General features: G+C 47.7%; 1 protein-coding gene across 2 annotated transcripts in view; it reads left to right on the forward strand.

Moving 5' to 3' along the window:
- Nucleotides 1-14904, forward strand: part of DCLK3 (doublecortin like kinase 3) — a 51157-nt gene that overhangs the window by 10103 nt on the left and 26150 nt on the right. For both annotated transcript variants that reach the window (XM_036091325.2, XM_036091322.2), the window contains exon 2: nt 10958-12789. In XM_036091325.2, coding sequence (XP_035947218.1) covers nt 11098-12789 — 1692 coding nt within the window. In that variant the 5' untranslated portion in view covers nt 10958-11097. The remainder of the gene's footprint in view (nt 1-10957; nt 12790-14904) is intronic.

Consider the following 14904-nt stretch of genomic DNA (forward strand, 5'->3'; position numbering starts at 1 on the left):
CCCCGAGAGCGCGAGAGGAGCAGAGGAAGAGAATATCAAGCAGACTCCCTGCTGAGTGCGGAGCCCCCACGACCCCGAGATCATGACCTGAGCCAAAACCAAGAGTCAGCTGACTGAGCCACCCAGGCGCCCCTGACGTTGGCTTCTTAGCAGAGGCGCTGGCTTGCCTTGGTGCCACTGGATTCAGTGTGATTGAACCATGATGTACTGAGTGCTTACATGTGCAGGTGACCTTATGCCTGTCATCTTGTTACAGTCTTCACGGCCATTCTGGGAGGCCAGGCCGGTGGTGGCCATGCAGGCCCCCATGGCAGCGAGGACCAGTGGGTACTGTCCCAGCAGAGGTCCCTCTTGGCTCTGGCACTCAGGGTGGGTACTGGGCCCACTGCGAGAGCTTTATGGTGCCTGTTGGCTGTGGGGTGCAGCCTGGGTCCTGGCACAGTGACTTCCCTACTTTTATAGATTAGAGGAAAACCAAACCCAGTTTGAATTCCCTAAAGGAAGAAGAAAAGTTTGTACCTTAATCTGCTTTCCCCCAACCTCACTCTGTTTGGAATCTTAATACACTTTGGGGAGTTGTGTTTTTAGGTCATCCTGTCTACGGGGATATCAGGGAAAAGCTCACTTGTTTATTACCAGCTGCAGGAACACTGTGGGACTTTATTTTGCCCAGTTGGGATGCTGGCTGCTTTAAGAATTAGGGCAGAGCTAAACTGAAGCTGCTTTGCTTAGGTCCTGTTGATGAGTTGGCGTCCTGCTCTGTTTCCTGTCCTGCTCTGTTTCCTCTCGTTGGTCCCATGAGCTTTGCTTTATTCCACGGTTACAAATGATACCCCTAAATTTGCCTGAGGCCATTGATTGTTTTTGTTCTTACTAATTGGCTGTGTGGCCTTGGGCCCATTGCGTACCCTCTCTTGTCTACATTTGTATCTAAAAATCGAGGGTGTTGGGCTACTGGCCTTTTGGTTCTAACATACAAAGAGTTTCACCCACAGTCTCTGCTTCCACACATCCTCCTTAAGATTCCCTTTGCATCCTCCTTAGAATGGATCCAAGGCATTATTTTTGTTTACAAAGGATGCATATTTCAACATAAACAATTTCTGAGAATTTTTAGCAGTAAACCCGATCAATCGTGTAATGACCATGTCTTCAATATTTATGGAAAGTTATTCCTCCGTCTGATGGACGCAAACCTCAGATAAAGAGCACAATGGAGCTAGTCAGGTTATTTCTTTCTGAGGGAGCTTTGGTAATATGTCTTTCATGGAATCCATCCATTTTATTAAGTTGTCTTCTTTATTGGCATAAAATGTTTCATAGTATTCCCTTATCATTATTTTATGTAGAAGGCCCCAGTACTTTCACAAATATGTTGTCGCTCCTGAATATGAGGGAAAACGATGTATTTTTTGGAAACATTTCCTTTTAAGTTGCTTTACTTGCTTGCTCTTTAATTATATGTTGTACATGGTGGCTGTCTTATCAAGAGGTCAGAATCATTTAAAAAGTGCTTTTTAGGGGCGCCTGGGTGGCTCAGTCGTTAAGCATCTGCCTTCGGCTCAGGTCATGGTTCCAGGGTCCTGGGATCGAGCCCTGATGAGTGGGGAGTCTGCTTCTCCCTCTCCCACTCCCCCTGCTTGTGTTCCCTCTCTCACTGTGTCTCTCTCTGTGAAATAAATAAATAAATAAAATCTTGAAAAAAAATGCTTTTTAAGGAATCCACAGGCTCTTTGCCTCCTTTGTCCTGTATAATAATGCTTAGCAGAGGGTCCACTGGCCCCGCAGATGAGCCGCTGAGAAACAAGGAGTCAGAGTCTGTAGGGCCAGGCCCTTTCAGATGGTTCAAATATTCCCAGTGTCTCCACATCAGTCTGAGATCCATCCAAACCAAAGCATGAAGATGCAGAAAGGGATAGATGTGCTCAGTCTCTCTAGAAAAAAGAAGATGGGGTTTGCTTGTAGAATCATTTCTGCCGCCTCCCCTACAGAAATGGACTGTGGTGTAGCTCTAGCTAGCCCAGTGTGTTTAGATATTGTTAGGACACAGGCCAGTGGAGACTGGTGGTCTGGGGAAGGCCCTTGGGTGTGATAACCAGCCAGAAAAAAGGAAAATATGAGGTCGTGGAGGCAGCAAGTCAGCTGGAGACTGTACTTTCTCCTTCCAAAGAGCCTCCCTGAACAGCACTGAGAAAAGCAAAATTCAGCCCAAATCAAGTTTCTTGGGCTGCAGCCGACAATTAGGATTAAAAATCCAGGTCATAGAAAACAACATCCCGGCCTGGGAGCCATGCCTTGTTGGAATTTTACTGAGTGAGAGGTGACACCCCAGGGATGAGATCGTGGGTGAGTTGGGGCGTGTTGGGAGGAAACAGTAAACCCAGGGGTGAGACAGAAAGATAAGCTGTCCCCAGGGGAAGCTTCCGTCAAAGCAACCCAGCATTGGATGTCGCAAAGGGGGACAACGTGAGCGACAGGGCGGCATCTGGTGAGGCTCAGCAAACCCAGAGCCGAAGGGGAAAAGGGGAGCATCAAAGCTTCATGTGATGAAATCATCGGAAAGCGGGAGAAGGGTTCATCTGGAGGAAAAACTGTTGGAGAGAAATGGTTATTCTTGTGGTCCCTGGAATGTCTGAGGCCATGTTAATATTAATGCCCAGCTTGGAGTTCCAGTGGCCCCGCTTGCATACACGGGACCTCAGCCAGTGTCCCCGAGTCCCCAGGACAGGGTGTCAGCTGTGCTCAGGTACACTGCAGCTCCTATTCTTTCTCCAGCAGTTAAGTCATTCCTCACTCCCCCACCTCTGCTGTCAGTGTGTCCCTAAGGCCCCACGTTGTCCTCTTCTGCTGTGCTGGGGAAGGTGGGGCGGCTGCCTCTGTTTACTCTTGCACCTTGTCACCTGCGTCCCAGAGCCTCACACAGGCTTTTGAAACCCAGCTCATTTAGTGTCCCTCATTGAACCTGTGCTCCGAGGATCGGGAGGGCAGGTGCAGATGCCATTCCACTGCCTCTTTTGTCACCGTCTCTTTTCTTCTTCCTTCTTCCCAGGTGTCTGGTACCTGTGCACGAAACACCTCCTTCTTCCTCCTTCGCTCACTCCCTCGCCTGCCCATTTGGCAGCCGGCGCATGTAGATTCCAGAGAAGTGAACCCACCCCTGGGCCAGAGCCGCCCCTGGATCCCACTTGGGATTTGGTTGGGTCATGCCACCATGCTTTCAGGGTTAATCAAAGGCATATGCACTAGTCCCAGGACTTTGTAATCTACCCCGCCATGGTCTGTGTATTTTGGTTCGGCTAGCCACTTTGGTGATGTAAGAGGTAGTCTGTAGCAGTGCTTCTTAAACTTCCAGATGCATCAGACCACCTGGGGATTGTGGTAAAATGCAGAATCTGATCCTGTAGGTCTGGGCTGGGGTCTGAAATTCTGCATTTCCAACAAGCTCCCAGGTGAGTCCAGTGCCGCGGGTCCACTCTGGGTCGTCAAGGTGGTCCTTCTCTCCTTCACTTCTGTGTGCTGTCCTTAAAGGAAAACTCAGGCAATGGACTTTCTGATTGGGCTGCACTGGTGATGTCACGTTTTAATTACATACCATACGTTCCTTACTCACATGGTGAAAATAAAGGTACTGTGGGTTGTAATACTACTTTAAGGAATTGGTTTATGGGCCACTTTGAAATTGCTTATAGGTGACCAGCATTCCCAGAAGCATACTCTGGAACTTGTCTCTAGATCTGTGTTTCTCAAGGTGTGGTCCATGAGCCAGCAGCATAGGCATCACGTGGGACCTTGTTAGAGATGCAGACTCTCAGGACCTATCCTAGACCTTGACTGGCTGAATTAGTTCCTGTACGTGAACGCAGTCCCCAGGCGGCGTGTGTGCACATTGGGGATGGGAGCTGCAGCTTAGCCAGTTTAGTCCGACGCCAAAGGAGGCACAGTAGTGACAGTGGAGAAAAGTTCCTCCCTTGGTCATCGGTCCTCTTTGTCGTGGTGTGTCCTGGGATGTTTGGGGAGAGAGGAAAATGCTTTCTGGCTTGCATGGAACATGAAGGTTCTTCAGACAAAATAAAACCAGCAGAAGAGGAAGGGAGAAGTGTGATGTGGTGATGAGGTGGGTAGCATGTGCAGGATGAGATCAGGGGATCAGGGTGCGGGGAAACCCAAAGACGGGAGGAAGAGTATTACCGAGGGGGATGGGATGAGCTTTGAAAGTGAGGAGATATGGTGCTTGCTTCGGCAGCACATATACTAAAATTGAAAGTGAGGAGATATGTAAGCTTGTTCACTTTAAAACCCTCTTCCAACTAACTCACTGCAACTCCCAAGTAGCTGGGACAGTAAAGTTTTTTCTTTCATTCCTTTTTTTTTTTTTTTTGGTTTAAACAGAAATTTGTTCTCTCCTGGTTATGGAGTCTTGAAGTCTGAAATCCGATGCTGGGAATGTTGTTTCCTTCTGAGGGCCGTGAGGGAAGGAGCCAGTGAAGGCCTCTCTCCTTGGCTTGTAGATGGCCGTCTTCATGTTCACATGGCATTCTCCCTGTACGATTGTCTGTGTCCAAACTTAACGCCCTTATAAGGATACCAGTCATGTTGGATTATAGCCTATCCCAGGGACCTCATTTGAACTTGACTGCCTCTGTGAAAACCCTATCAAAATCATGTCATATTCTGAGAGATGGGGGGTCAGGACTTTGGATGAATTCAAGGGCGGTGGGACACAGTTCCACCCATAACAAAGTTGTATAGGCAACTATTAGTTTTGCCTGGTCAGTATCCATTGCACTTTCTTCTTTTTCTTCATGGATTTTTTTTGTTAATTAAGTACAGTTGACACACAATGTTACATTAGTTTCCAGTGTACAACATTGTGATTCAACAAATCTATATGTTATGCTGTGCTCACCACAAGTGTAGCCATCATCTGTCACTGTACATCGCTATGACAGTATCATTGACTGTATTCCCCGTGCTGTATCTTTCATGCCTATGACTTATTCATTCCATAACTGGAAGTGTGTACCTCCCCCTCTCGTCCCCATTTTGCCCATCCCCCCAATGCCTCCCCTTTGGCAACCACCAGTTTTTTCTCTGTATTAATGGATCTGATTCTGCGTTTTGTTTAGCAGATTCCATCTTTAAATCAGTGAGTAGCTTAGGAAGAAAGTATCAGGCATCTGTTAGGTGGGCTATAACAAGGACTGGCAAATATCCTTCACTCAGAGACCATACAAGGTTCTTGTGCCAATAAGCTGGGAGGTACATAGGAAAATGGGCATGAGTAGGTCAGCAGATTAAAAGACAGCCCAGACCAGGGGCACCTCTGAGATGAGAGTTGAAAAAAGTCTTTTTAATTATTCTGTTTCTGATGTCTCAGTTGATGTGCTGTTTGGTAATAAAGGTTAAGTAGTGACATCATTAATTAGAGACTGAAGTGTCATCAGCAATGATGGCAAATAAATAGCACGGCAGGTTCATCTTATTACCTTTATTAATTTCTCTGGCTTTGATTAATACAGACGTTGGCTAGGCTTGCAAGTTATGAAACAGTAGCATTTTTGAGGCTTAGTGACTGGAGGCTGCATTCCAATTTTTTATTCGTTTAGAAAACTCTCCTTGGGATGTTTGCATAATCAAATGTAAGTTCACAAATGTTTCTCCTGCCTCATAATCTGCATATGAACAAAATGAGTTTGTTCCCAAACAGACCCTGGAAAAAGCCCAGGACAAATGATTACTCAGTGAAAGGAAAAAATGATTCCAGCTGATCCTTCTTCATCTTCTACAAAAGAATGGAAGTGAACAGTTTCTCAGCGCTGCGTCCTGGGGCCACACGTGATCAATCTGGTGAAACCACTCAGAAATATGAGGTTAATAAAAGGGAAAGTATTCTAGGAGGAGCTTCCCTGCCAGGAAAGGGGGTTATATGCCACTAGATGCATTGACTTTCTTCCAGTCACTTTTTGTTGTTGTATTGCATATTACCAGATGTTTTGAAACACCAATTTCCATTTCTTTTAGTACTCATAATTTGTAAATGCTTAAAAAGTGATTATGTATTACTTATGCCTGATAGCAATTTGGTGATTCTCCCATTTCTTCTTCTCATGTGTCATTATAGCTCTCTAGAAACCAAGGTGAGAATTCCAAAGTTAGTGCTGACCTCAGACATTGTTTTTCTTTGTTAGACATATGGGTTAGGATTTGAAAATGACTAGGAAGAGGTACATTCTTTTTATTCTGATTAAAAAAGACAAGTAAAAGATTAATTTTAGCAGGATAGTTTCTGTTTTTTAAAATCTTGATCCTAAACTCCATGATTAGCAGCCTAAACAAAGTGTTATTAAATGATCACACAGGAAACGGGATTAATGTGACTTCCCATCATTGTGCTAGCCTGGTCAGCATGATAAGGTGTAGACCTGACCCTTGTAGAATCAGGTTATGCTACCTCATCTGAATCGTGGCAGCAAATTGGAGACAGGATTGCCAGGGGCCAAAGCTGTTAGAAGCAATAAGAGCAAAATGCCCATGCAGTTATTGGCTCACACCAGTCAGAGAATCCTAGGATCAGTGAGCAGGAAGTTCGTTTAGCCTCCCAGAATTGCTGTATGCTTCAATTTGCTGGAGTATTCCTCTTATTATCCTGTCCTTACTGGTTTCCTATTTCAAACACTACATGGATGACAAATTCACCTGCTGAGTCACATTTAGCATCTTTTTCTCTTTGCTCTCGAGATGTACAATGGATTTAGGGGAAATCCAAGGTTACAAGACCTGTTTTCTTTTGGAGACGGAAGAAAAGCACACGCTGAGCACTTTCAGCATGAGTGAGGTATCATGGTTGCAGATGTGGAGACTGAGGCGCAGAGAGATTCTATAACTCTCCCAAGGTCACATGACTAGGAAGAGTGTGGTATAACCGGGGTTTAAGTGAGGTCTCTGACCCTGTGTTTGGTGTTCTTTGCCTGCCTCTAAAATGAAGCCATTGCAAACTCTGAAGAAATGCTCTCCCTTGCCTGTATCAGTCCCTCTTTATAAATGCTGCTTTGGCAGATTTCCTTGTATTAAATGGATGTCTGTGATCGCGCTTTCTTCCACCTCTCTCATTTAATCTCTTTATGAGGTCTGGGGTGTGACGTCTACCAGAGCTGAAAGGAGAAACACTCAGTTGTCTACAAGGAGAGCTGGCAGACTGAGACGTGCCACTCACGTTGGATGTTAGTGCTGGGAATGGGTTCCCCAAATCTGCAGTGCCTAGTATCATTAATAGTGAGATGTGCTGAAGGGTAGACCAGATGTCCAGCAGCCAACTGCCTGTATCCAGTCTCAAGCATTCACGTGAAGGAACAAACAGAGCTTCAGAGGAGGGAGCTGACTGTGAAAGTGAGGTCAGGGAAGGTTTGGCAGTGGATATAGGTCCCAGGTCTTACAGGATGTTGAGGCTTGGGTGGGTGTAAGGAGTGGGGGGTGGGTGTAGGGTTGGGATGGGTAGAGGGCACTGGATTATGGGGGGCCTTACATATCAAGCTGAGGAGTTTCAGTTTGGCCCCCAAGAAGGTAATAAGGAGCCATTGTAGGTTCTTGAGCAGAGGAGTGGCTCAGAGAAAGCAGTGTTTATTCTGCTGTGTGTGTGTGTGTGGGGGGGGTGGTGGTTAGATTGACTCTGGGGAGAAACCCTATAAACATTTGTATTTAGGGTGTATGAGGCAAAAGCAGCAGTATTGTCAAGTCAAGGCCAATTTATGTTGCTGTAGAAACTTAGAAAAACAGAGTGCTACAACAGCATCTTTTTCTGTGTCACTTTGTGGGAAGCTATAGGCTTGGTGACCAAGGACTGGGAATTAGGGTGTTTAATTTTCACTATCTCTACCTTCTTTAACTATTTGTGGTTGATGTAGGGGTTATTATCCTAGATCATTTTAGGTTGAGCCACGTGAAATTTCCATTCTTTTGCAGGTCAGAATGGAAGTACTGGCAAATTCACATGGTTCCATTTAATCAGTTTTGTAAATTGTTGGTGATAAGTAGACACAAGCTGGTCTTTAGCTTTCTGGTTGGCTTGATGGGGGTAGGTACCAGGATACTGCTGCTTCTATTTAGCCTAAATGTACCACTGTTGTCCTCGGGAGGTGAGGCTGTTGCTGGAGACAAACCCAAAGGTTGTGCTATATTCTTCCTCTTCCTGCTTACAGACCAGGCATTCAGGGTCTCCTGATTTGATTCTCTCACCTTTAAAGAAGAAAACTTTGCTCTGGACTCAGGATTTTTAAGGGGGGAGGAGGGCTTGCACCTTGACATTGTGTTTTCCTAGCACTGCCTAGTAGCTTGACGCAGCCAGAACCCGGTTATGTTGGGGAGGTGAGGGATTGAGTTCTCACGCTTGCCCCCAGACACCAGAGGTTTTGAATGAGTTTGTGATTGCCTGGACAGTGGACTGAGCATGCCTGATGGTGGTGGAGCAGAGCTGCTCTGTCTTCACGTCCTTTGTCTCTGTGCCCTGGGATGGGGACCACTCTTATGGAGCCTCTCCTGGGTTCAGGGATGGGGTGTTCCCAGTTTACTCCCCTCACCACCAGGAATCAGGGCTGGATCTGGCTGAGAACATGCCCCTCCCCTATCCCGACTCTGGGTACCACAGGGCCAAGTCATCGATCACCATACCTAAACTCCCTAGTTTCACTGGGACCTTGAGGCTGCAGGTCCCATCATGACTCACCTCACTGTCATCCTCAGTCACTATTCAATGTGTGAGCACTACCAGTGTCTGTCCTGTTTCATGAGGATTCTTATATGGTTCCCTGACATCCCATGCTGGACCCTTCTCTGGGACCCTCCTGAGCCCCCTTCCATGCTAAACTCTTCCTGCATCCCTAATGTATTCATCAAATGCTCCTTTGTCCTTCTGGTTCTCCCCTAAAAATCCCTCTCCTTTCCCTTCCCTGGAACAGAGAATTCTTTTCCATTGACTTAGCCTGATAAATATGTATGGCAGGTCCTACTCTGTGAGAAGTACCACAAGGAAAACAAATGACAACACTAGTCCCCTTGTGCACACACCTTTGAAGGTCCTCTTCCTTGGTATCCTTCCTTAATTTTCCCCGTGAGGAAACACAGACTAGTATTACTGCTGTAGATCTTTCTTCCTCTCAACTCTCTGACAAAATTGGAGGCAGATTACAGAGATTATGAGAAGAAAAGGAATAACAGATGTCCATAAATAGTTGAACTGTAAATGTTAAGTGTTAAGCTCATAAATTTATGGCATATGGGATTGGTACCAGCCACTACTTGTCATCCAATCTGACACCTGTGTCTAGATGGAAATCATCTCAGGACAGATTGTGCATTATAATTAAAAAACAAAAAACATTCTGTGTAAATATGCTGGGCCAAATTGCGCATCCTGGCACAATTGGGGTTCTTGCTACAATTCAAATGCACATAAAAATTATCTTTAATCTCTTTTTAAAGGAAGCATAAACAGCAGATTACTACATGTAGGGTAGGACAGATGGATCCTGTGGGGTAATGTAAGTAATCCACAGCCCACCCTCATGGTGTAACTCAGTGACACATTCTTCATTTTCCTGTTTCCTGACCCGGACTGAAATGGAAATTGAACCAATTTTGCCTCAACTGCTTTATTCTGGCTGGGCATAGTTGATCAGGAAATACGTCCTGTTTTATTCAATTATGCAGTTTATCAGGAAATACATTGAGAATGAGCACATTTTCATTATTAAAGCTCTGAACACTAATATGACCTTGGTTTCTTTCTTTCTTTCTTTCTTTCTTTTTAATATCAGGAAGAAAAACCATTTAGAGAAGAAAGTTTCTATACCTACACTGAAACTTGTTTCAACTTCCTTTCTCTTTCTCTTTCCCTTCCCTTTTTTCTTTCCCTTTCCCTCTCTCTCTTTTTCTCTTTTCTTTCTTTCTCTTCTTCCTTCCTTCCTTCTCTTCTTCCTTCCTTCCTTCCTTCCTTCCTTCCTTCCTTCCTTCCTTTCTTCCTCCCTTCCTTTCTTTCCTTCCTTCCTCCCTCCCTCCCCTCCTTCCTTTTCTTTCTTTTTTGCAACCCTAAGAAATATCCACCATGTCACGCTGGTCCATGAATTTTTGTGATGCCAAGTGAATTCTGCCTTATCAATATAATATATTAGTACCAAAATGATAATTATCATACAAAAGAAATATTGAGACTGTAAGGACAGTGTTAATAACTGGCCATTACTGTGCCCTTACTGTGTGCCAAACACCCCTTTAAGTGAACTTTAATTATTTTCCCATTTGCTCTTCACAAAAACCCTGGAAGGAAGGTGTTCTCCTTCCTACTTCCTAGATGAAAAAACAGAAACCTGAGTAATTTGCCCACATGCACGCAAGTCCCCAGTGGCCATGCCAGGATTCAAATCCAGATCTGTCTTCAGAGTCTGTGCTCATCACCTCTTCACATTTTCACCTCACCTCGAGTGAGTTGAAAGTCAAGCTGAAAAAACTCTTCTTGGCAAAGAGGTGGATGAGATTTTGGTTCTTTAAGGTTCCAGAATGTTCTGACCTCTTGTTGGTATTTCCTGGGCAGCGAAGCTTAGACCTTTTATCTCAGCTGTATATCCCTGAAAGACAGCTCACTTTAGGGTAGCAGAAGTTGTGTTTCCAGGGTCAGGCCACGCCTAGTGAGGCCTCTCAAGGTGTGGCACATAATGGGGGCTCCTGGGAGGCTTGGAGGAGCCACTCAGGCCCAACGAAGACTTGTTCTACTTTCCTGATCTCTTATAGGGGAGACTGGGGATTAGACCCAAAGTGCACAGGCTCCAAGATTTTAAGCAGATCCTCAAAGATCACACTTCTATAAAACCATTATAGAATCAGTGACCTTCAGTAAAGCTTTGGTGAAGGCCAAAGGGCTCTTTGAACCCATCATGACTGACACTGTGTTGTCATTTTCCTCTTGCAGAACATCGAGGCCTGTGTGACCACTCTCTAAAATCTTTAAGCTCCAGAATCACGGAGCGGAAGCTGCAGGGCACATGGCTGCCTGCTGGCCGAGGGAATCTGGAGAAACCACTCCTGGGGCCACGTGGCTCTGTGGTGCCCATGTTCAGCACTCAGAATGGTCTTCACTCCGTCCATGCTGACAGTAGTACCCTAAAGCCCAGGGTGGTGACCGTGGTGAAGCTGGGTGGGCACCCCCTCCGGAAGATCACTATGCTCCTCAACAGACGGTCCGTGCAGAGCTTTGAGCAGCTCTTGGCGGACATCTCTGAGGCCCTGGGCTTTCCCAGATGGAAGAACGATCGCGTGAGAAAACTCTTCAACCTCAAGGGCAGGGAGATCAGGAGTGTCTCTGATTTCTTCCGGGAAGGGGACGCTTTCATAGCCATGGGCAAAGAACCGTTGACGCTGAAGAACATTCAGGTAGCTATAGAAGAACTGTACCCCAGCAAAGCCCGGGCCCTGACACTGACCCAGCACAGCCGAGCCCCTTCTCCCAGGCTGAGAAGCAGGCTTCATAGCAGGGCCCTGAGAGGGGGACACCACTGTGGAGAGACCGAGGCTGCCAAGAGCTGCGGTGAGGCTTCCCGGTCCAAGGCGGCCATCAGTCATCAGGGAAAGGACCCCGTGGAGCCAGCGCTGGGGGACAGGGCCAGGCCCCAGAAGAAGTGGGTCGGGGGGAAGTGGGAGCCTGAGCCGGGCAGCAGGCCGCCCAGGGAAGCCACTCTGGAGAGACCTGCGAGCGGAGAGAAGCACCTGGGCGTGGAGATCGAAAGGACCTCGGGTGAGCTCATCCGATGTGAGAAGTGCAAGAGAGAGAGGGAGCTCCAGCAGGGCCTGCAGAGGGAGCGGCTGTCCCTGGGGACCAGTGAGCTGGACTTGGGCAAGTGCCACAGGTATGACGCAGCGGAGAAGCTGGTGAGGACCAGGAGCTGCAGGCGGTCCCCCGAGGCCCACTGTGCAGGCGGGGAGGAAGCGTGGAAGGGCGAGAGCCACAGGAGCAGCCCCAGGAACCCCACTCAGGAGCTGAGGAGGCCCGGGAAAAACCCGGACAAGAAGGAGGACAGAGACCCCGAAGGTCAGGAAGGTCAAGCTCAGGCAGCCGCCAAGGCCAAGAGGGAGCTCGGCGAAGCCCAGCCCGTCAGAGAGGAGGGGCTGCGGGACGTGAGGAGGGAGGCCAGGAGCGCCTGCAGGAACAGGCCAGGCGGCCGGCAGCCCAGGGAGCAGCAGGCGGAGCCCGAGGCACTCCCGGGGCCGCGCGGGGGCGAGCAGGACGCGGACCGGGAGAAGCAGCCCTGTACGCCGGCGTCAGGGGCCAGAAAACCGGCCGCTCGCGGGGAGAGGGAGCCCAGGGGCGGTCGGAGGCGGCGGCCCGCGGGCCTCCTGGCGACCGACGTGCACAAGCACTACGAGGCGGGCCGCGTGCTCGGGGACGGCAACTTCGCCGTGGTCAAGGAGTGCCGGCACCGCGAGACCCGGCAGGCCTACGCCATGAAGATCATCGACAAGTCCAAGCTCAAGGGCAAGGAGGACATGGTGGACAGCGAGATCCTGATCATCCAGAGCCTCTCCCACCCCAACATCGTGAAGCTGCACGAGGTGTACGAGACGGAGGCGGAAATCTACCTGATCATGGAGTACGTGCAGGGCGGGGACCTCTTCGACGCCATCATGGAGAGCGTGAAGTTCGCCGAGCGCGACGCCGCGCTCATGCTCATGGACTTGTGCAGGGCACTGGTGCACCTGCACGACAAGAGCATCGTCCACCGGGACCTCAAGCCGGAAAACCTGCTGGTAAGCCCTGACCTCCTGCTGGTAGGGAAGCATGTCTCCTGCACTGTCATCCCCCCATTCTGGAACACGGCCTTCGTGTTATTTTAACATTCTGTGCCAGTATTTAAAACTCTGGTTATAGGTCCTAAGTTGCTGAGATGCGTTGGTGTTGATGACATTATTGAAAAAGCAACCTTCCAATTTAAATAAAACGGGAAGTGCTTCCTCATTCCTGGGAGAAAAATGCTTCTGCCTTGACAGTGACCGGGTGGACTTAATTTCGGGTGTATTTGCACAGCCTCTGGCCTTGGTGCCAGCAGCAGATTCCCCTGTGGGCTTTGTATCACCCTTGCACGGAAACTCCCCCGGCCTTTTGAAGAGAACCTCTTGTCAGGGGTATTCAAAAGGCTCAGCACTGCGGGGGCCCTTGTGTGAGGTGGGTGAGAGGCTGGCTCAAGAGTCCGATAACCTGGCTTTCTTAGTTACTTGCTGTAGGATAAGTCTTTCACCTCTCTGGGCCTTTGTTTCCTCATTTATAAAAGAGAAATAGCAATAGTACTTATCTGGCACGGCTGAGGGAGGATGTCTGGGAGCTGGCCTGGCATTCACCGCTCAGCTCTGGTGTTTTCCTGTTGACCATAGACAGTCTCACAGAACACCAGCACCGGATAAGGACACTCTGCGACCATGATGGATCCAGACAAAAGTAAGACCCCTTTATAATCATGTCCAAATGCAGATAAAACCAAGATTGTCCAAACCACAAAGATGGCCACACATTCACTTTTGGCTACTAGGGGTGACTTGCTCCTACCTTCTTCGTAAGAATTACTGAGGCACCCAATTGTAGAATTACTCTCACTTCCTGACAGTATCCAGTTCGGAGCAAAATCCTGCTTTCTTGAGCCCTCCCCCAAATCACCTAACAACCCCAATCTTAAAGTCCTTTGAACACCCTCTTATTTGGCTTACTGGATCCCAGTGGTGTGCATTCTCTCTTGTTGCAATGAGTCAGTAAACCCAGTGTTCCTTAACTGCAAGTGTGTTCCTGGTGGTCTCTGTGAGGACAGCATGCTTCACATGGTCACCCTCTGGCACCTTTATCCTACTTTTTTTTTTCTTTTAAGATCTTATTTATTTATTTATTTGAGAGAGAGAGAGAGACAGAGAGAGAAAGAGAGGGAGAGCATGAGTGGGGGGACGGGCAGGCAGAGGGAGAAGTAGACTCCCCGCTGAGCAGGCAACTGGATGAGGGGCTTGATCCCAGGACCCTGGGATCATGACCTGAGCTGAAGGCAGATGCTTAACCACCTGAGCCACCCAGGCGCCCCATCCCACTTTCTTCTTAGCCCTGATCGCCACCTGATACGTTCCCTATTTATTCTTCTTTTTTCTTTGTCCTCTTACAGGAAAGACAGTCCCATGATAGCAGTGCTTTGTTTTATTCAGACTTTACCCCAAAACCTTGAACAGTTCTGTCACATGGTGAACCATCTTTAAATAGTAGTTAGATGAAGGAAGGAATTCAGACCGGAGCATCCTGCCTGCCAAACAGCAAGCATTCTGTCAGTGGTGGCTACCATCATTATTATTCCTTTAGAAATGACTCTGATGTTAAGGTGGATATCACGAGCAGGCAGCCAGAGCCGGATTGCTGCAGATAGAGCACCAGCGAATGGGGAAAATGATCTCCCTGAGCCACATTTTTGTTTATGTTTTCCTTTTTGGCAGGGCTTTAGCCTGTTTTCTTAAATTTCATGCCTGTAGACCCAGCCTGGGAATATCATTCCTCGGTACATTCATATATCTGTAAACTGTGCCCACGAGCAAACAGAAATACCGAGTAAATCAAACAAAGTATCTGGTGAAATGAAGTCAATGTTGACCACAAAGTCGAGCGACCTTGTTTTGGCCCAAATTTATAGAATTGAAGAAGCAGTTTGACTGGTTTCTTGAGAGGTCTGAAATACCATCACAGGTCTCCCTCTGAAAAAAGTTCATTTCTGCCTTAGCTGAGTGTTCTCATCCTTTCTTCAGCTGCTTTTTGATTGTTTCTGTCTTTTGGGTCCGAGCCCGTGCGTTCTCCATGTGCAGTGCACTGTTCACTGTTTATTATGGAGACATTCGAATGAGCCT

The sequence above is a fragment of the Halichoerus grypus genome, chromosome 1, assembly GCF_964656455.1.
Source record: "Halichoerus grypus chromosome 1, mHalGry1.hap1.1, whole genome shotgun sequence".
NCBI classification, from domain to species: Eukaryota; Metazoa; Chordata; class Mammalia; order Carnivora; family Phocidae; genus Halichoerus; species Halichoerus grypus.